Source organism: Archocentrus centrarchus, chromosome 10 (assembly GCF_007364275.1).
Source record: "Archocentrus centrarchus isolate MPI-CPG fArcCen1 chromosome 10, fArcCen1, whole genome shotgun sequence".
In the NCBI taxonomy this organism is placed as follows: Eukaryota; Metazoa; Chordata; class Actinopteri; order Cichliformes; family Cichlidae; genus Archocentrus; species Archocentrus centrarchus.
The window spans coordinates 25,177,770-25,199,369 of NC_044355.1; the positions used below are offsets into that span (position 1 = coordinate 25,177,770).

A 21,600-nucleotide genomic window follows, 5' to 3' on the forward strand; every position below is an offset into this window, starting at 1 on the left:
TGGGACGGACTGACATCAACGCATTCATCTTTTTCTCCCCTCCCTTTTTCACCTCCTCTTTCCAGTGCTTCCTCCTCCCTATTTATATTACCACAATAACACAAAAAGATAAACTAATAGCTGCTGGGTCACAATATCTAGTAAATAAATTTACATATACAGTGTATCCACTACTATTAATGACTTCATAGCCTGAAATTTCTAATCTGCTCCCCTGTGAGGTTTAGTTATGTTCAAGGACATAAGGAATTTAATTTCCCCTGACAGGCTCTGAATTTTACCCACGTGGCATCATGGGAAAAGAGGGGTGATTCTCTGTGATTCCTTTCCCCTACATTCACTATTTAAATCTTATCTGGCTGAGAGAGTCTGCATAGCTGCATTTACCCTCTGACTTTCCTCCTTTCTCCTTAAGGAAGTCCTGCTGTCTTAGCGTGAAACAATCAATCACAGGAAGGAATTTTTTTTTTTTTTTTTCCAGTCACAACACCATGTGCACAGGAAGGAATCTGGTTATTTTTTAGTTTTTCCACAAGGGGTTTTCCGTCAACAGGTTGTTGACACCATTATCACGTAGAAAGTCGCTGTTCTGCATTCGCTCGGCCCAGTTGTGTTTGATCTGATAAGATCAGTGACATAGTGTTAGTCACATACCTATGAGCAGTCATAGCTATTTATATCACACCTGAACACTGGTGTGATATAAACTTTTCTGGGTTATGTACGTCACGGTGACATTTTTCTGTAATTAATAAATTGAACTGCTCTTCGTATGCTTTGTTTTAGAACTTAATATAAATTGATATATACTTACAGTAAGGTATATTCTGTTATACAGTAGGGTCCGCAAACCCAACACATACAGAAAGAAGTTACAAAAAGGGCTTCATTAAATGGATCTGTAATTCCTTTATAATTTCATGATATTTTGCAAGGTAAAATGCAGTAATTTGGCAATAACTGCAAGGGAAAGAAATACCTAATTCATTACAAAATCAATGTTTGTTTATGTGTTAATTATTTCTTTCATGAAATTTATTTAATATTGTTAAATTACCGCCAAGATAAGGAAAATTTCAAGTCACTTATTCAGGAATTCTAACTCCCTCAAACTGAGAATTAGGAAGTTAGAAAGTCAGACAACTGACAGTAAAACAGTTACAGGTGACAGAAATCGTAGGAGTGGAGTGGAATATATATATATGTTTCTGTGAAAACACCTTATTGCCAGCTCAGTCAAATGTACCCCAAACTACAGCTGGCATTGCGCAAAGTGAAACCGCAACTGTCATCGGTCAATACTGCCTGGGTCTCCACAAAAGTGATACCAGACACCTGTTTGTCTACCTCTCAGTCGGGCTGGGAAGCTCAAGGTCCACACACATGAATACACAAAGCTTTCTTCTAGTGGTGACCAAAATCTTATAAAAATAAATGCACTCATTGTTTAGCCTAGGTTCATTTTAATGCTTAATTTGTCTAAATATAAACCTAAATGACCCCTTGTCTACCTTACTGTACTTATTCTAACCAGCCCAGGTGTTGCCTCCTATAACTCATGACTGCCTTCTCGCTCTCTCTTGTTATTGTTTTTAATACTTCTTTTACGTCCTTTCTCCTAATCAATGGCCACACCTTTCAATTTGTATTACCAGAAATGATTGTATTACAAGGAACTGTTTTGCAATAAGGAAAACATTCTCCTTCCTTAATCTGTCACATTCTTACCTGTAGATACTCTTGGCTAAGAAGAGTGGCTAAAGTCCCCGCGCTTATTAACAATAAACTCGTCTGAATTAATGACTGTATTTCCACAGTCACTGGTCTGAAACCACCGGGAGGGGAACAGGTATGCGCTCACATAAATGGTGTTGATGCATGAGCAGCACCCTCTGCTGGAGTAATGCGAAACTACAAGTCAAGTCAATGAAAGGACCGAGTGAGTGCAACTCGGGGGCAGAGAATAAAGCCTGATCAGGCATCATCACACGAGAACATCATTCTAAAAAAGTATATGTTCAACAAGTAATTGTTCATTGATCCTTATTATGTAGGCCTTTTGAACACTATATTCAAATCCTGTTAATATGCTGGACAAAGGATGCTTAAGCTGCCAAGCAGGAAGAAAGAGGAAGACCACAGAGGAGATTTGTGGATGTAGTGAAGGAGGACATGCAGAGGGTTGGTGTGACAGAGGAAGATGCTAGGGATAGGGTGAGATGGAGGCACATGATCCGCTGTGGTGACTCCTGAAGGGAGCAGCCGAAAGAAGAAGATTCAAAAATTAAACCGGATCATGGCATTTTTAATTTTACGATGAGAAATAAAATGAGTCACATTTAAGTTGGGGATGTTTGGGTTACCAACGAGGGCCCTAGTTCTGTGTTCAGCAATTATTAGCATGTGTTAATTTGAATAACTGGATAATATAGACTAAAACTAAAACTTTTTATGGTGTTGAGGTTTTAATGTGTGGATCTGTGTCCGAGTGCACTTTCATACATAAAAATCCCATTTGAAAACATAACAGTACACGACTGAGAATGCATGCTGTCACTAATCTGGTTTCTTACCTCATCATGCTGCATTCGACACTGCTTTTTTTCTTGGTTGTACACACTGTTAAACACTTAATAATTGCTCATGTTAAACTTTGGAGGTGCAAATTCTCAAATGCATTTACATTTGAACTACTTTAAATGAGAAACATTGAGGTCAGTGTATGATAAAGAGCCTGCAGCTTTTTTTTTTTTTTTTGTATTAGGCTGGATCCTTGGCAGGTTGGTCTGGACCTTTTAGACACTTAACATTTCTTTGACCTCCAACCCCTAAAATCGAACGTGTGTGCTAAGATAGGAGAAGACAGCCAACAAGTCTCACAAGTCGCATCTGCACATTCGGTCTTGTTCTGTTTTCCCTATGCAATTTTTATTTTATTTTTAATTTGGATCTTATGTGATAACGGCAGTTTACATTTCCTGTCATGCGTATATGTTGGAAGGGGGGGGACTTATCCCTGCAACATAATCAGGCTAATTTTTAATTGCAAAACATTTAGTATTGCAACACAATCTCCCACAACTGTTCCATGTTTAATGCACGGACTGACGCAGAGGATGTGCATTAGCATGGATTCACATGAGAGATGCATGCAGTTAAACTGACAGCAAAGAAATATTGCCTTAGTCCCCAACCTCATTTAACTGACAGAGCCGACTGTGATGAAGCACGCGCCTCTGAGTGTTTGCCATAACGTGCTGCCAACGCTGTATGTTGACTTTTTTAATGCTTCATTTTCAAAAATGAGTTAGAAAGACTTAACATTATTACATAGACAGGCTGCATTTCTTTTTTTTTTTTACATATACATGCAGCAATACAAGCTCCCACTGTAGATACTGGTTGACGTTCCACATTTTAATACAGAAAAATGCATCTTTCTGTAACCGGGCTTTACGGGGATTAAAATGTAGCTCTATTTTAAGCATGAGTATTATAGGCAGAGCTGCTTTTCTGATTACATGGTATGGCTGAATAAACACGAAGAGGCAGCTTAACAGTTAAAGCAACACTAATTACCTTGGAGAGAAAAAGTCTTAACACAAATTGCATATGTCATCATTACCTTATAGTGCTGCTGGCCAGCAGCTACTGATTTGCACATCCACCCATGCATGATTCTGGTCACCAGGCAAATGTAAATCCCTCTCATTTTGGCTGTTGAAGAATGATTTTGAAAAGCTATAAACTAAGTCTGTGAGTCTGCTGTTTGGTGTTGGGAACGCAGGGTGGTGTGCAGTGGGTTCATCTGAACCTATTTTTGACAGGTGGATGCGTTGCTGATGGGACCTGTGAGAGGGAAAGACACTAAAATTATCTGAAACACCTCTCCCACTATTGATACTCATTTTGTTCTCTGGTGAATAGTAAAAAGGGAGTGGAAATATACACTTGTAACATGTTGCACACCAAATAGGGTAATACTGCTCCTTTAAGCCAGTTGACAATGATGCCACACTGCTGGGACTAAGGGTTTTAACTCTTTCTTCTTCTTCTGTTTTCAGTTGCTCCCCTTCAGGGGTCGCCACAGCAGATCATCTGCCACCATCTCACTCTATCTCTAGCATCCTCTTCTGTCACACCAACCATCTGCATGTCTTCCTTCACGACATCCATCAGTCTTCTCTGTGGTCTTCATCTTTTCCTCCAGCCACTGTCCAAACCATCTCAGCCTCGCCTTTGACTCCAACTTTGTCTCCAAACCAAGCATCATAACAGGTCTCCCTACCATCTTGTAAACCTTCCCTTTCAGTCTTGCTGCTGTCCCTCTGTCACCCCTGACATTCATGTCCACCCACTCCACCCTGCCTGCACTCGTCTTCACCTCTCTTGTGCCCTGTCTGTTGCTTTGGATGGCTGAACTCAGGTATTTAAACTCACAAGGTTTTAATTCTTTGCATACAAAAAAAAAAAAAAAAAGCCATACAGTTCTGTTATCAGGCGATTACCATATGCCTCAAAAACAATATGCTGGGTCATCACGGGACGACACCTGTACCATCCTGAGACCGTCCAGATGTCTTCTGATTCCAAAGACTTCCATATTTACAGCTTGACACATAGGGGCAGAGTGTGGCACTGTTGCCATGGTGACTGGTCTGTCGGTTGACCTGGCTGCAGACTCATAGACACACACACACAAACACACACCAAGTGTCTCTGATACACACGGCACATTCTGTCATCATGTTGGCAGGGCCATCAGTGCTTCCCTTGTTTGTCTGTCTGGCTGTCTCTCTCTCTCTCTCTCTCTCTCACACACACACACACACACACACACACACACACACACACACACACACACACACACACACACACACAAGTGTGTTTTTCTATCTTTGTGGGGAATTTCCATTGACTTCCATTCATTTCTACAGCCTAAACCTTACCTTTACCCTTTTCCTAACCCTAACCATCACATACCTAACCCTAACCCTAACCTAAACTCAATTCATACCTTAGCCCTAACTCTGACCCCTGACCCAAAAACAGGGTTTCCCCTTGTGGGGACAAGGCTCCAGTCCCCACAAGGAGCAATTGGTCCCCACAACGTAGTATATGTCAGGAATATTGTCCCCACAAGGTATTATAAACATACGCACACACACACACACACACACACACACACACACACACACACTCATGAACCCAAATAAATACAGATCAGCTTTGTCCATAAACAAACATGGAACTTTGTGCTGTTACATTTTTTTTGCTGTCATTTCTCCTGGGAAATATTAAGAATCCCTGCCACTTTAATTTTAGAGATAGATTTATATATCTTTGGTCTTTCTCTCTCTCTCTCTCTCACACACACACACACACACACACACACACACACACACACACACACAGATGATCTTTATCCTTACTTTTATCCTTCAGCTTATGGGGACAAGTGGTCACAGGTGGAAGTGACTGATGCTGAAAAATGAGGACCCTGCCCAGCTATATTTGCACTCGTCTCTCTCAGGAAAGTGTGTCTATGTAACCTGCTTTTTCATGCCTGTGGATATAATGACCCAGATGAGAGCCACTCACACACACACATACCCTGACATTTGCACAGACACACACACACACACACACACACCACAAGTGCTGACATGCGGTGTCCCCCCTCCTTTTCAGAGGTAATGAATGCTGATGAGGTAGTCAAGGGAATCACTGGAGTCCAACACAAAGGCGTGCAGTTTAATAATGATGTCCAATGAGGGGGTAAGTGCGTGGCTTCTTTGTTTCTTCTTCTGCTGCTGAATCTGTTACAAAGATAAATGTTACAGTGAAAGGCCTTTGTGTTGCTGATGGTTCCCCAGTGGTAATATATTTGCCTGTTGCTGCATTTCCTGTCCCAAGTCTAATAAATTTATATAAAACACTTGTGTTTTTTGTTTTTTTTTAACTTTTTTTGTTAGTTTTTTGGGGTCTTTTTTTTCAAATGGCAACAAGTACACCATAAATTTTCATTTTTCAAAGGGCAAATGAAGGCCCCAATACTACTTTCCTTTCATCGCTGTTTTGGTCTACACCAACTCCAATCTTTGCCAGCTACTTGCTAAACTCGGCATTCTTCCATTTGGTGCAGCAGATTTGAGCAACAGGAAAACTGAAGCCAAAGAACCAAGAAAAAGAAATCAGCTAAAATATGATGCTCATAAATATAAGTGGTCACTTTCACACACGTAATGCTTGTGATTCAGCATGATTCACTGTTAATCTAAAAGGGTGACTTATAGTGGATTTACATTGAAATCAGCATGTGGATAAAATTGAACTAAAACGTTCTGTGAGGCTCATGATTACTGAGCAGCAGCACTTGTAAAAATATATTTTCATTCCTGAAAACAGGAATTTTTGTTTAAACGTTTTCTTATAACATGCTATCATGGGAGCCTTCAGCGAAACAGCTCCAAAATAACACTTCCCATTTATCCTCAGCTGTGAATCTGTGTGTACACACACACATTAATTTAATATCAGATATCAGAGCTGCACACATGCTTTTACACTCCAGCACACAGTGCTATGAAGTCCTGTGATCAAAGAGCCACACCATGTGCACACACATACTGTGATGCATGTGTGTGTGCCGTATATGTGCCCACAGTGGCTTCTGCTCTTGTGTGTGTGTGTGTGTGTGTGTGTGTGTGTGTGTGTGTGTGTGTGTGTGTGTGTGTGTGTGTGTGTGTGTGTGTGAGTGCTCCCCAGCTGTCTCACAGAGCTCCCCGTTGTTTGGCCTGCCATGGCAGACGGAGCCGGCGCTGTAAACTCTCGGATCAATGCTTGTTTGGAAGATTTCTGGATCTAATTCCACCAAAGTCAGCAGCACTGCATCTTCTGATGTGTGTGTGTATGTGTGTGTGTGTGTGTCTGTGTGTGTGTGTGTGTGTGTGTGTGTGTATACCCTAAGGTGCCTGAATTTGTGTCCATGTGTGTGCATGCTTGCATCTCCATCTTCCTAATGAGTTGTGTATGTGAGCATGTGCAGAGGAATGCTGCAGGAGGTCCTGGTGTGTGTGGATGCTAACATCAATGTGTACCTCAGTGGTCTACACACACACACAAACACAAACACACAGAGCTAGGAGTCATGCAGCAGGAGCTAAAGACACATACACACCATCAGTCTTTCTCGCACCTCCCCCTTGCTTTGATTATACCCACAACGTTATTACTTGAGCAGACCAACATTAGCTTATTGATTTATCTCCCCCCAAACACACACACACACACACACACACACACTCTCTCTCTCTACATGCCAGCACACCTTCTGATTGCACATTTGAGCATCCATGTACATGCATGACGGAACAAACACATAAACATATTCTGACACCACAGCCGTGCGCATTAACACACTCATATGTACCATTACAGGAGACCACCCGCTCCAACAAACCAAAACGCAAGCTGTTAGCTTTTCCCTTCACCAGTTACCTCCCCGCCTCCCTCCCATTGTCACATCAGGGATTTCCAGAGCTCCCAACACGTTGCCGCCATCACGGCCCTGCAGATGTCACTTAGCTGCAGACACACCTCTTCATTTCTCCATCTAGCCACCCGTCTGCCTCTCGTGGGACATAGAGGAGGGACCGAGCAGAGAGCGCTGAGTGCATGTGTGGGTGTGTAAGTGTGTGTTTGTGTGGCTACAAAGGGGGGAAGGGAGCTGGGCAGGTTAATGAATTAGTAATTAGGATTGACATTGCGTCTACAGTGGGTTTCCCCCAAACTATTTCCATCTCTCTCTCATGTCTTTTTCTTTCTGGTCATCTGTGCATCCTCTGAACTCTCTTTGTCATCCCCCCCTCCACCTATCTACCCCACCCCTTCTCCTCCTCTCCTCGTCCTTCTCCTCGCATAACCCCCTCCTCTACCTGCCTTGCTGTGGGCCTCATCCCTCTAACCTTCTCCTCCCCTTGTCTTCAAACACACACCAGGCTCTTTTGTTCTGTCCACATCATCTCTTTTCCTTTATGCGTCTCTCTCTTCTTCTTAATTCTCCTTCTGCCTCTTCATCACCCTTTTTACTCACTCCTTTCCTTCTTCAGTCTCCTCCTAATGTGCTATTGATCTCTAGGAGATTACTGAAGGCTCAGTCCATGCAGATGTTACTTTAAAACTTGGCACTGTTATACAGTTTGAAAGGATGTGCTAGAGACTCCTGAAGACAACACTGGAAGATTTTGGCACCAGCCAGTGCAGAGCCATATGTATTAATATGTGCTACTGCTGTGCTTCTGTTTGTGACCTTGAGGTTCCTTAGTATGACGGTACCCTCAAAGTAGTGCACTGTATAAAGGCAGCATGGATGGTTTGAGCTGGCTCCTGATTGGGTTTAACTATGCTTGTGAATAAAAGAAAAAGAAGAGAAAAATGGTGCTGGGCATATGCTGTTACAGGGTGAAAATATCCTTTTTGTTTTGTCAAGGGCAGAGGGGGGACAGAAGCTAATTTGCACTATATTCTGATGGATCACATTAAATTCTTACCTGTTACTGGGTCCTAGAATTATAACATTTTGTGTTAAATCCTCTGACATCCAATTGGTCATATGTGGCAGCATCCTCACCAGCTCAGAGCAGGCATCATCAGCTGTCTGACAGCACAATCACAGTTTCATACCGTGGAATGTCTATCAGTCTGAAAAAGAAAATTAGACTCTAGGCAATTTCCCAGTTTGACAAATGCAGGTGTGCACATGCATATAAATATTAATATAGAAAAAAAAAAAGCATGTGCACAGTATTATAACTTAAGGTGTTGCAGAAAGTGTCGATCTGACCCTGAGTCCTATTCCTCAGAACTGTTGGTCTTTAATTGGTAGTATTGCTCTTCTGGATGGGCTTTAATAACAGTTCTCACTGAGAAGGTATAGAAGCATAAAACCCCATTAGAAAAGAGGGACTAACAAAGATCAACAGAAAGCTCTCGACCTGCTGTTACTGATAATTAACAGTAACCCTGAAAACAACTTGCCGAACACTCAAAACTAACAACAAGGTCAAAGGTCAATGCAGTGTGCCTTAATGATAAAATATTAAATGTTCAGTTCAAAATGCAAGCAGAGATTTCCATCATCTGTTGAGTAATAACATTAGTTTGTTCACTTTATGTGTAGTAGGCTAAATTTTGCCATAATTACACTGCACTGTTTCATATAGCGTAGTTCACTGCGGGTCAAGCAGGCTATTGACTGTCTCATAGGTCGTGTTTTCCCTTTTTCAGGCATCCTGTTGAATTCCTGTTGAAACCAAGCTTCAGCATGACCAATGCAACATCCAAGATATGACAGCTGCAGGACTTTAGACCTTGGACAACACTATCTGAATGCCTGTAAATCATCTGCATGCTCCCTTTTTCTGGTCAATTCCCAAACTTTTGTAATTACACCATTCATTCCTAATTCTAATATCTGGTGGAGGGGGTGGGAGAAGTAATCCCATCCTTTTGAGGGCATCCTGGAACCCACCCAAGATCCGAGGACCTCAGTGTGGGAAGCGCTTGGCCACCTTTGCGCACTCTATAGGCCAGCTCTAACACAGTCGGTCCAGCTGACGGGATTTTTGCTGGACGGCTATCATCAATGGTCAAAGAGGAGAAGCACTTATGTCAACACAACAGCCAGCGCTAATCTTCACTGCAGGCTGCAGGGTCTGATATCAACAGGCCATCGAGACACGTCTCGTTCACACCGCGCTCTAACCGCGGGAGAGTGATGGTCCTCCCGAGCGGTCCGAGGAGCGGATTTACACTTTCTCAGCCGCCACTCAAACACGCAGGAGCTCCACGCAGAGGAGGAGACGGGGAGGACGCCTCCGTTTATCCGTCCATTCATCAGAATTAATCCGGACCTCCCGGCCCCCCCCTCTCTCTATCAGCCCGAGCGGAGGCGCGAGACTACACCACGAGCCGCTTCGGTCGGACGTCAACGTCGGTCGCACGAGCGAGAAGGGGGGGCAGCTGGGAAGGGGGAGAAAAAAGAGCCCGTCTGTCAGTGTGTGGATGCAGGGAGAGAGACGGGGGAGAGAGGACCGCCGCTGCCGCACAACTCCAATTTCAGCATCCGACCGGCCGAATTTTCCCGGTGAGTCGAGACAGGAGGCGTTAATTTTAAGACAAACGCTTAAAGTGTTGTGATATTAACCCAGTGCGACTGCGTTAGCGCTTAATGTTTAACCGGCGGTTCTAGCGAAGCCCACGCTGGGTAACCTTTCAGTTTATTAGCGGGAGGAGCATTTCTCAAAGAGGCTGCCTTAAGGTTTCCTGTTTTTCTTGCTAATGTGTGAGCTAAAAATGCTTGCCTACTTTGAGGAGCTAATGTGGGCTGTGAGACGTGCACCGTGCGGGCCGTGGGATTTTATGGAGGTATGTGTGTGTTTCTCTCTCCTTGTGTCCCTTGAGAAGAGGCAGAGAAAAGCGTTTCCTCTCCTCTTTTAGGAGGACAAGTCGGTCTTGAAACGCGACCAAGGACTATTTTGGAGGAAAAGAAAGACACCGGCCTCAATTGAGCTTGAACCGTGTCTCCCAGCCATCCTGTTGTCATGGTTACTGGCTCGAGGAGGCTGGGAGAACATGGCTGTCTCGCGCTGTAGTCTCTCACTCTCTCTCTCACACTCTCTCTCTCCTATACACACACACGCACACACACACACACACTGGGAGAGAGACAATAAACCTCGTCTGTCTGGTGTTTGTTTATGTCTTTTTAAGTGCATTGGGGAAAAAAAATGGGCAAAACCTCTCAATTCAGGTGTGTCCTATACGTACACGAGCAAAGGTGTGCTGTAACCATGAGAAAAGAATAAATACCTTGAAGAACATCACACTTGCTCTAAATACAGGAATATTACAGATGCAGTGCTGGACCGAGCTGATGGTCAATAGGCCCTGCTGTATCTCTGCTTCTTCAGGATGTGGGAGGCTTCTTTTTTAAACAGGTGTTTGATAGCCACTTATTTTTTATCCCCAAAAGCAAAGTCGTTATTATCTTAATTATAGCCATTTACGTGTCTAGTCTTAGATCCATTGTAATTCATTCCCCCGATACAACTGTGGGCCCTCCCAGGCAAACGTGTTGCTTGTTGGTCTCTCTCTCTCTCTCTCTCTCTCTCTCTCTCTCTCTCTCCAGTGTATTCATTTCATACTCAAGGTGTCAGACATCCAGACACACCAGCAGCAGCTCCACACCAAACTATCATCTCTTGTTGGCTTTCTCTTCTTCATAAATCATCACCACTAATGACTTTATTAACAGATGTGGAAAAAACATAAAATATTTTAGGCCGCTGTTGTGTAAGGGTTTGGATATTAAACATATATGAAACGCAGTGAAATTTAAAAATAATGGGAAGCTATGGTAGCACTTCATAGCACAGCCTGTGACTTATGGTGTAATTTCCCAGCACTTACCATGTAAATCTTCTGAATTACCAGTAGGTACAGTAGAGTAAGGGCAGCAGTTTAAGGCTTTAAAGAAAATAAGAAACTAATTATACTCTAAACAATTTTTAGTAGTGAGTAACTTCATGGTATTTTAGAGGAAAAGACAAACAATATTTACCTTTCTTGCACTTTAATTACAGTACTTTTAGAGGCTGTATTATAGAGTAGCCTAACCTCCTCTTCTGTTATTGTAATTATACATGTCAATGTTGATGCACAGCTGTACAGATGTATACCCGACTGGCTGAAAAGCATTGTGCGAATTGGTGCATGATTGCTCTTCCTCTGTGACCCAGATGTGTGTCTCAGTGAACTGAAATAAAATTTCTGAAACTGAATTTAAAGTCAGTGCAGTTTCAAATGTATACATTCAGTTTTATTTATGGAATTAATATTCATATGGTTATTGCAAATATTCAAGTGGAGCAATTACAATTCAGATCTTTAATGCATTTATTCGTATTGAAAAATTTAAATATAAATACTTCAAATTCATTGTCCAGTGGCACATGTTTCTGCCCATACTTTGGACACACAAATAGTGTGTAATTACAATGTAAGATGGGGAGGTTTGGCTATTCAGTAATACAGCCCCCAAAGTCCGTGAGTATAATTTGTTTATACTTTCCTTAAAAATTTGTTAACAATATTATTATTATAACAATATTATGCAATAGAACCCTATACCTACTGTTACATATTTTTAAGTACTGAAAATTACACCCTAAATTTAGGAAAATTACACAGTAGATTTAAGGAAATTACACCATAATTTCCAAGCTATACTGTGAAGTGTTACTAAATCTACAGTTTTCAAAATGACTCACATGCCGCAAAGGTCTGTTATGCTTGCCTGTGTGTGCACAATAATGAGAAAATTTTGTATGAGAAAATGAAAGTACCCAGGGGAATAGGCCTAAAACATGATAAATCACCACATTATTTTGACCATGTATTTAGACGTAAGCAGTTAAGAGTGACAAAATTTGAGCGGACAGTTGACCTTGACTGCACAGAACTGACATATTGGGGTGATTTCAGGGAGCTGGCTGACTGTTACGCTCCAGTGGGCTGGTGTAGCTAGTTGTAGGCTCTGTGGTAATACTGGTGTGACTTGTAGAATAGCAAGGCTAGGAAAATAACCCTGGACTACTTCCAAGTCCACATTTTCCAGTCTGTTTTCCCGTCCTCATCTTATAAGCAGGAAATGATGACATTATTTTCTTCCTCTCTGCGTTTGTGCTTGTAGCACAACAGCATTTTTGAAAGGTGACTCTCCGCTGTGTGTGTGCATGAGGATAGGCTGCGAAGCCAGTGCTGCACCCAGGCTGCATGTTATGAACAGGGTCAGTAGGTCATTTATAGTATAGGACCGCAGTCTTTCTGAGCATGTCTCACTGACAGTGAACGAGAGGGGGAGGGAAGAGCAGGGGAGGTTTGCCTTCCCTGCTCTTAGTATGCAGATCTGAGATCATCCATCAGCGTTCAGCCGGCAGCTTCATAAAGTAATTTTGATTACTAATTAGCTCATAGAAAGTATTTAGAAGGCTGTCCTGGTGTCCTTAGTGCTTCTCTGTTGTAGGTTTTCTATTGAAAGCTAAAATAAAACTACTATACTGTTATAATAACTGTTTATTCGTTTGATAGTATAATTTACGTTTTAGAAATTTTGGGGGATCAACTTGATGTCAGTGACTGTGGTGAAGCATTGCCACTGTGTCCTTCACACCACTTCACAGTGTTGTGGTGCTGGCTTTTAGTAAGAAACGCTCACGATGGCACGCAGCACAAACAAAAGAGCTGCATACAAATGCTTCTGTATAAAACGAACAGGGCCAGCACTGCAAATGTAATGAGGTCAGGCAAGTTGAAAGTATCAATTGATGGCCTGCTCAAGCACTTAAAATCAGTGAAAGGTGGTGCAGAGATGCTCAACATAAGTGTCTGCAGGCAGACTAGTGCTTCCAAAAAGATTTACTAGATAGAGATAGCTAGACGGAGATTAATGGATTAAAATGATTAAGCCTTCATAGAGCAGAAGGTCAGTTTCTATAATATAAAGTTAAGGCTAGTACAACACTTACATCATATTAAAAACCAACATCCTGATTTTCTTTCCTATTGTGTTGCTTGTCATTTGTTAAACTCCCAGGGAATCCTGGGTAATCCTCTCCACTGCATCACATTACATTCAGTGACTGCCAATGAAATTTGGCCAAGGTGCAACTCCACTTGAAGAGTGCTGTGCTTATAGACACAAAAGTATCCTGTTTTATGTATTAAATGAGTAAAAGAACCCAACTTTACACTTAAAGGTCAGGCTGGCCTGTGGAAATAACTGTATAATGTCTTTGATTCTGGAGAAGGTCTCTTAAGTCTGAGAAAATGGAAGCTATATAGTTTAAAGACATTCGCTTTAGACTTGCACATAACGTCTGTTGCTGCAATCATTCAAAAATGTCCAAGTGGGAGTTCATGCACTATTTCAGACTGTCTACTCACTAGGGTTGAGTTACATGTTAACATTTTCCAGCCGACCACTGTGAAGCCAACAAACACTGTTTGCTGATATATTTGCCAAAATGTGTGCAGCACAGCCTCACACTACTCTTGCATGCACACACTCTGTTGATGCAAAAATCAATAAAGAAAATCCCATGTTTGGGATCATTTTTGATATAGTCTTTATATAGCCTATACACATAGGACCAAATGCATCAGATGAAGGATGCCTAGCAAAAAATCAGGATAGACAACCCATGATGTGTGGACGCATCAGACAAAAGGTAGCTCGTCTACCTTGTTGAAGTCCCACCTACGTATAAAGGGATTCTGCAAATTGCTTTGCAATTAATGGTCAGTTTGCCAGAAGACATTCCAGTTTTGTAGGTTTTGTAGGTAGCACATTTACCACTCTTTCATATATCAATCACCAGTATAGCTGGTGATTGATATATGGTGATTGACAGTTGCTCATGTCAAAGGTGAGAAAAGTTCGAGACCCATGCACTTTGCATCGGTTATTTTGCCTGTTGTTGCTACAGATGGTTGAATTTTATTGACATAATGTCTGTGGTCGCGACAGCACTTAACTATACAATACCAAGTTTCCATGGTGCTACATTAATGGTTCATGAGAATTTCCATCATATCAGTCTATCAGTATCTGTGTACAACTTTCTACTCTGGCTCAACACCACAAAAATGGCAGACATGTCCTTGAGCAGTTGTGCTAAAGAAGGAAGACCAGTAAATTAGAGCAATAGAACAAAAAAAAAAAAAAGGCACAAATATTAGCCAAAAAATGTACTAGTCAGTATCCATCCATCCATCCTCTTATCGATTTAGTTAACATAGCCAGAGGTCATCCCAGCTGTCACAGGGCAACAGACAGGTTACACCCTGGACAGACCACTAGTCTATCACAGGGCTAACACAGAGACAGATAACCATTCACGCTTGCAATCACTCCTGTATCCAATTAGGATAGTTAACCTAACATGCGTGTCTTTGGACTGAGAGGAACTCAGTAACTACAGGAGAATTAGGAAAAACATGCAAACTTTCAGTAGTCAGTATATTCATCCAATTTCCCAACTCTACCTCCTCCACTGCTAACTTTGCTGTCATGTCATCTGAACAGTGTATTTAGCTGCTTGTGCTGTATTATGTATTTGGGACATTTTTTTTGACAAGTAAAGGCAGATACAAAAAATACTGTATATACTTCTTTGAAATTGAATTAATTATATTAATATTGTTAGTACTTTGTTTATATATTAAATCAGTGACAGAGTTTGTTTTTTTTAAAAAGTAGATTTTAAATGTGATCTTGTGTGTGTCAGCATTTTGCCATGTTTTCAGTCACAAAGAGTTCCCCTTCTTATAAAAAGTAAGCACATGTACAATTAAACTTAAATAGGTATTGAATTTGAGGATCTAAGGTAGCAGCAGCAGCAGCTTCAGTACCACTGTGAGCTTTGTGTTCCTGTAAGAGCTTCTCAGTGTTTTCCTTTCCACTCTTATTATCTCAGTAGTGTTGCTTTTCTGCTGCTGATAGTGACCGGTCATGCTTATCACCAGTGACTCCCATTGGACTGCGGCTCTGTGTCTCAGGGATCAATAAATCACACTGTGGTGTATGTCTATGTCCAGTCTTTGCAGTGTCTGTGTGTGTGTGTGTGTGTGTGTGTGTGTGTGTGTGTGTGTGTGTGTGTGTGTGTGTGTGTGTGTGTGTGTGTGAGATGAAACATATGCAGACAGATACAGAGATATAAAAGGCACAAGAGGGAAGAAAAGCGATTTAATGGCAACTTGGCCTTTTATCCATCATTCTCACTGGATTGGTGGGTTACACTTCTAGGTGATGGCATGATTTCAGATGTGTGCACATGTTTGCGTGTCAGTCACATGATTGGCAGGTTGTCTGATCACAATTAAAGGAAATTGATAAAGCTTAAGAGCCCCAGTGTTCTGCTAACAAAAGTGGGATGTGTGCATCCATCCTGATAGCCATTGTATATGTAGACACACACACACACACACACACACACACACACACACACACACACACACACACACAGACACACACACACACAGACACAGACACACACACACACACACACACACACACACACACACACACACACACACACACACACACACACACACACACACACACTCTCTCATTGGCTGTGTTTTCTTCATCCGTCCATGTGGGGAGTCTGAGCACATCTGCTCTCTCTTTCCTCAGGAGCCGGATTCATAGTGCTGCTCACTTCCACTATCCTTCTTTTTTCACCTCCTCTGGATAAGACCCATTTACCTCAATTACTGCAAAATGAGTGGCAGAGAGTGCGGAGTTAGACTGTGAGATAGCAGAAAACATAATGGTGAACAGATGAGGAAGACAGTGTGGGAGAAAAACAGGACACTGGAGACACACAGAGAGGGAGAGACAGAATTCCCACTTATCGTGTCTGGTTTCATAACCGTTCACTGTTTCCATTTATGGAAATGTTTCATTGCTTTATTTGTGTGTCTGTTCATGTGCGTGTGTGCATTTCACTGCGTGATAATATTTGCAAATTCCACTTTGTGGAATAGCATAAATACATGCAAATTGTTCATATGCCTCATACATATACGCAAATATGAAATCCGCAAAGCTCCATTGGAAGTGTGAGCACCAGAGTTTGGGAATATTTGAGCTCATAATATTAGGGAACAGTCAGCAGATTCTTATCCAGAAATGTGTTAGGCTTAAGAAGCTTTCAGATTCATTATCAATTTTTGAGATGCACTTTTCATAGTGTGCTATAATGCAGTTTTAAATGTCTTGTTTTAAAAACTAGGATGTTTTCATGGACACATGAACACACTGAAACTGTCTGGTGGCTTATGAGCAATGCAAACCACTGCCGTAATCCTTCTAGTAAAAGACAAAAAAAAACAATCAAAAGAAAATGAGTCGGCCAGTCACTGATGGTGTATTCAGAAAGATTTTGTTCCGAAATCTGTCGGTCCTTTGAGATCATCGCAGCAGCAGTCAGAGAGAGGATGAAGATTAGAGGAGACTACAGTCGCAGAGACACGGTGCTTGGTTGTGCCTGTGTTGTGTTTTGTTGTATTTTCAAACGTTTACGTGCATTTCTGGCTTTGCCTTTTTGGACTGAAATGTGACAAGCAAGATGCACTCCTATTTTTGTATTTTTGCTTTTTAAATGTGTCTACAATAACATTCCCACAGTCAGAGCTCTAACTTGTATTTGTGCAACAACTTTGTATGATTTTTTTTTGGGGGGGGGGGGGGGGGGGGGGGGTCTCTGCATAAATTTGCATCATCCTTTTGCAGCTCTGATGAAACCGTGGGCCTGTGGTGTCCTCACACTCAGGGGGTAAGCCAAAGCACTTGCAACAAATTTGGCTCACGTCCTAGCCTGCCATAAATTTGTCCTCTCTACCATGGTTTAGCTTTTCTGCACAGTTTGACAGAGAATTTTTCCCCTGCGAAACCTGAGTTTTTATGGCAAAAATATGGATGTTCATTTCAGCCTAACAGGGTCCTTACCTACAGCTGCATGCCATCAGAAGAAGCTATGAATTCCACTAAATATTTTACCGCAGTTGTGCTGCAATTCCCAAGCTGTGGATGATTCAGCAAAGCAGAGAAGCAGTAAAGCAGGAGCAGACAGACAGGGCTGCTTCCTGGCTCTCCTCTTTATGATACTGACACATAGCACAACGTAGCAAATACACGGAAAATCAAATATTCTTGATCTTGGAAACAGCTTGGAAAAGCATTTGGCCAAATCAACATCTGTTCTGGAGCTTTCACAGTATCACACAAGCTCCCTCAGCTGATGAAGCTTATCCGACTGCCATGTCATAGATGTTCATGTTTCAGTCTTTGTATTTTAAAGATTGAACCTTGAAAGTTGCTTGACTTTTTGTGGAACCAACAATCAAAAGCCTAAACTTTACAGTGGAGAAAGACAATAAAACCTCTAATATAAGAAGCTGGAACTTTGCATTTTTGGCTAACAATGACTAAGAAACCACTCATCATTTATCAATTATTGAATTTTCTGTCAGTCACTATTTCACACCATCCATTCATCAGACCTCAAAAAACGTAAATGTATAATTTTTATGCTCACCAAGTCTCTCTATGTATAAATTATAAAAGAAAAATACATCAATAGCAGCATTAATTCACAGTTTACTACCTCTGCAGGACTGTAGCTGTTCATTAGCATTTGCCCTTGAGCTCCAGAAATGTTAGAGGAAGATGAACAAAGGTCTTGGCTGCAAGCAACTGTGCAAAACAGAGTAACAGCAGACCTTTACAATACGTGTTCAGATTTCTATCATGCATTGACCCAGTGAAGTTTAAGACATCAACAGTGATGAACCTAACATTATTGTTTTCCCAAGTCTTGACAATCAGGAGACAAAAAAAAACAGAAAAAGTCATTCTAGCCCCTTAACCCTAACATAGAGTTTAGGGTCTAGGGGGCTGTGATTAGGGCTATCACCGCTGATGACTTAGACATCACAGGGTTAAGTGCAGTGAAGGCAGGCATCTCCATGGAGATCAAGAGGAGCTAGTATTATAAGGAATCTGCTGAGAATCTCTGTGCCTGCCTGTGTTCCTCTGCCTTTCGCCGCCCTCCTTTCAGAACTGTTTTGGGATCATCTGCTGCAGAGGACATAATGTTCCAGGCATACACTGTATGTCTTTCTCTAACGCTGGCTTGCACACCTAAAAACACGCATATGCACAGCTGCTGCTTTGTTAAGCGTGACCTCTGCGACTTGCAGAGAAAAGCGCAGATGTCACTCTCATTTGAGAAATAATCAAACAACTGCTGTGGTTCATGGTGGTATTCCTTTCCGTTCTTCCCTTCTTTTTCTCTGCAGAGGGTACTTTGTGGATTGCGGATTTAATCTGCATCTTCTGACCAAGTGGACAGTCACCCCTCCCCCTCAGGGAAGGGCACCATGACCCAGGAGGGGCAGGCTCTGCCCTCTCCCACCCCACCAGAGAACCCAGTAGAGCCCAGTACAAGCACCACCACTGACCCTCCCAAAGAGACACACAACAAGCCAGATGATGACAAGCTGGATGCTGGGGCGAAGGAAGAGACAGAGGAAGGGAAACAAGAAGAGGAGGTCAAAGAAAGAGAGGAGGGGGAGACGCACAGAGAAGGAGAAGGGGGGGTGAAAATAAAAGGTGATAGAGGAGATGGTGAGTTGAAAGAAGAGAGGAAAGACAGGGCCCAGGATGAGCATCAGCAGACAGGAAGAGAGGCAGAGGGGGAGATACACAGAGAAGGAGAAGGGGTGAAAATAAAAGGTGATAGAGGAGATGGTGAGTTGAAAGAAGAGAGCGAAGACAGGGCCCAGGATGAACATCAGCAGACAGGAAGAGAGGCAGAGGGGGACAGGGAAGGGATGAGGGGGGAAGGATGTAAAAATATGGAGGAAAGCTTAACGGGGGTGGAGACAACACATGAGCTGGAGGAGATGAAAGAGGAAGAGGAGGGGAAGGAAAATGAAGAAATTCACCCATGCACAGAAGAGGAGGCAACCAATTCTCAACAAGCTGGCCGGTTAGTGCACAGAATTGCATTTATCTTTCTTTTTTCTGTGAACAATTTTTGTCCAGATTTTTTCACATTAAGGTGTCAAAGCAAGCACACACGAGATCATATAGCAACAGACAAACACAGCTTCCTTAACCTTATATTTTGGTCAGTGAGACTGTGTCTATGTTATTTGAGTTTACTAATTTGAATATTTTTGATGATAAATTGGATGTGGTTCCCTTTGTACATAATTAGCCTAATGTGCTTTACTCACATTTTACAAAATAAATAGTCAACAAGCCCCAACTAAATGAGCTGAAGAAAAACACCAGAAAAATATTTAAAGAGCTAAGGGACCCAGCAACTAGTTCCCAGTTCTCCAACTGTCCCAGAAAGACAGACGTTAGTGGAGGGCAGTCTGTAAAAAGCTCAACATGTGGCAGAAAAATGTGCCTTACTAGCAGATTGTTATGTGAAAAGCAAAAAATGCTCAGAAAAATAAAGACATACCCACAGCAAAGTACAGTTAACATTTTCTTTTAATGAAAAGGGATGAAATAGTGATGCTTTGTTAGATGAATTCTCAGCTGTTCATACCGTAGTAAATAGCACAGTGCTTTTCATCTTGGTCTTGGTTCACTCCTCAGATCTTTTTTTGCATGTTTATCCATTTTCATGTGCTTAGGTGACATATTTTCTTTTCTTCCTGTTGGTATAGATTGGCAAACGGTATAGCTGGGAATGACGATGAAGATGAAGCGGTTGAGGAGGATGAAGGAGGAGAAGAGGGGGCGACACAAACACACTTGGACACTTTCAGTTCTAATTTTGAGACAACTGTAGAACAGGCTGACACAGAAGTGGAGGAAGAGGAGGAAGAAGAGGAAGAGATCCACAAAGAAGGGGATGGCAGAGAAAACCAGGACAGTTTCAGCTCGGCGTTTGAACAGATTGTTGAGCAGGTCGATGTTCAGGATGAGGAAGAAGAGGAGGAAGAGGAGAGAGAGTTGGAGGAGGAAAGGGAGAAAAGTAAGGTGGACAACAAAGATGGCTTCAGCTCCACGTTTGAGCGCATCGTGGAGTCTGCCCTGCTCCGGGGTGGGACCTGCTACAGCAGCCTTGACTCTTTGGACGTGCTGTCACTCACAGACGAGACAGACAGTTGCGTTAGCTTTGAGGCGCCACTGACGCCGCTCATCCAACAGAGGGCACTGTTACAGGGTCCTGAACCTCTGGAGCTGGAGTTGGCTACAGTTCAGGAGCAAGAAGGGGCTGAGGCTGAACTCACAGCTGGGGAAAATGCTGGAGCAGTGGCTGGAGTAGGAGGAAGCCCTCTGAGGACCACCATACCAGGGAGCAGGTCAGAGTTTGTGCTGAGCCAGGGTGGACGCTGGGCCATCCCGAATGGCTATCACACAGATTGCCAGGGAGCCATGACTAACTCTGTCAGGTAAGTTTTACTTTAGTTCCACTCCTTTACATTTTTCTAAAGGGATGACTTTGGTTTAAACATAAATGAGACAATCCCTGAGAAAATATGGTGCAGTTCAACTGTATATCTAAAATGGGGATGTTTTTTTTTTATTATACCAAATGGGTTATTTTACAATTCCAACATTACACACAGTTTGATGAATATTTAGATGACTGATGACAGCTTCCAGGGTATGTGGTGGTTCAAGCCTTGTGCAGATGTCTTACTCAAGTGCAATTAAATTAATGTGACCTCAGCTTAACCAGTAGGTGGCAAGTGAGGCCCAGCTGTAGACCCTTAGAGAGGGCGACAGGGAGGGCTGGCTGGGAATGAATGAGGCAGCCTGTCTTTTCAAAAGACAGTTATTTGTTCACACATGCAAAACCGACATAAAGTCTGTAAAATAACCTCGATGCAGTGTTCATGGTTTCACAGTTTTGTGCACTCCAGCATTCACTGCCATTGCTGCATTCACATAATAGGCTTAAGCCACACTGAGCAAACAAAAAGTTGCAGTATAGGGGTAGCCTT

The 21,600-nt window shown here is 42.3% G+C and overlaps 1 protein-coding gene across 2 annotated transcripts in view; it reads left to right on the plus strand.

Annotated features, from left to right (window-relative positions):
* The first annotated feature begins 9,700 nt into the window (after positions 1–9,700).
* The window catches only part of psd2 (pleckstrin and Sec7 domain containing 2), a 34,740-nt gene continuing 22,840 nt past the window's right edge, over positions 9,701–21,600 (plus strand). Inside the window, exons 1-3 of one of the 2 annotated variants that reach the window (XM_030739394.1) lie at positions 9,701–10,147; positions 18,928–19,619; positions 20,314–21,045. In XM_030739394.1, the coding sequence (XP_030595254.1) occupies positions 19,009–19,619; positions 20,314–21,045 (1,343 nt within the window). In that variant the 5' untranslated portion in view covers positions 9,701–10,147; positions 18,928–19,008. The remainder of the gene's footprint in view (positions 10,148–18,927; positions 19,620–20,313; positions 21,046–21,600) is intronic. The other variant, XM_030739396.1, reaches the window with a different exon arrangement.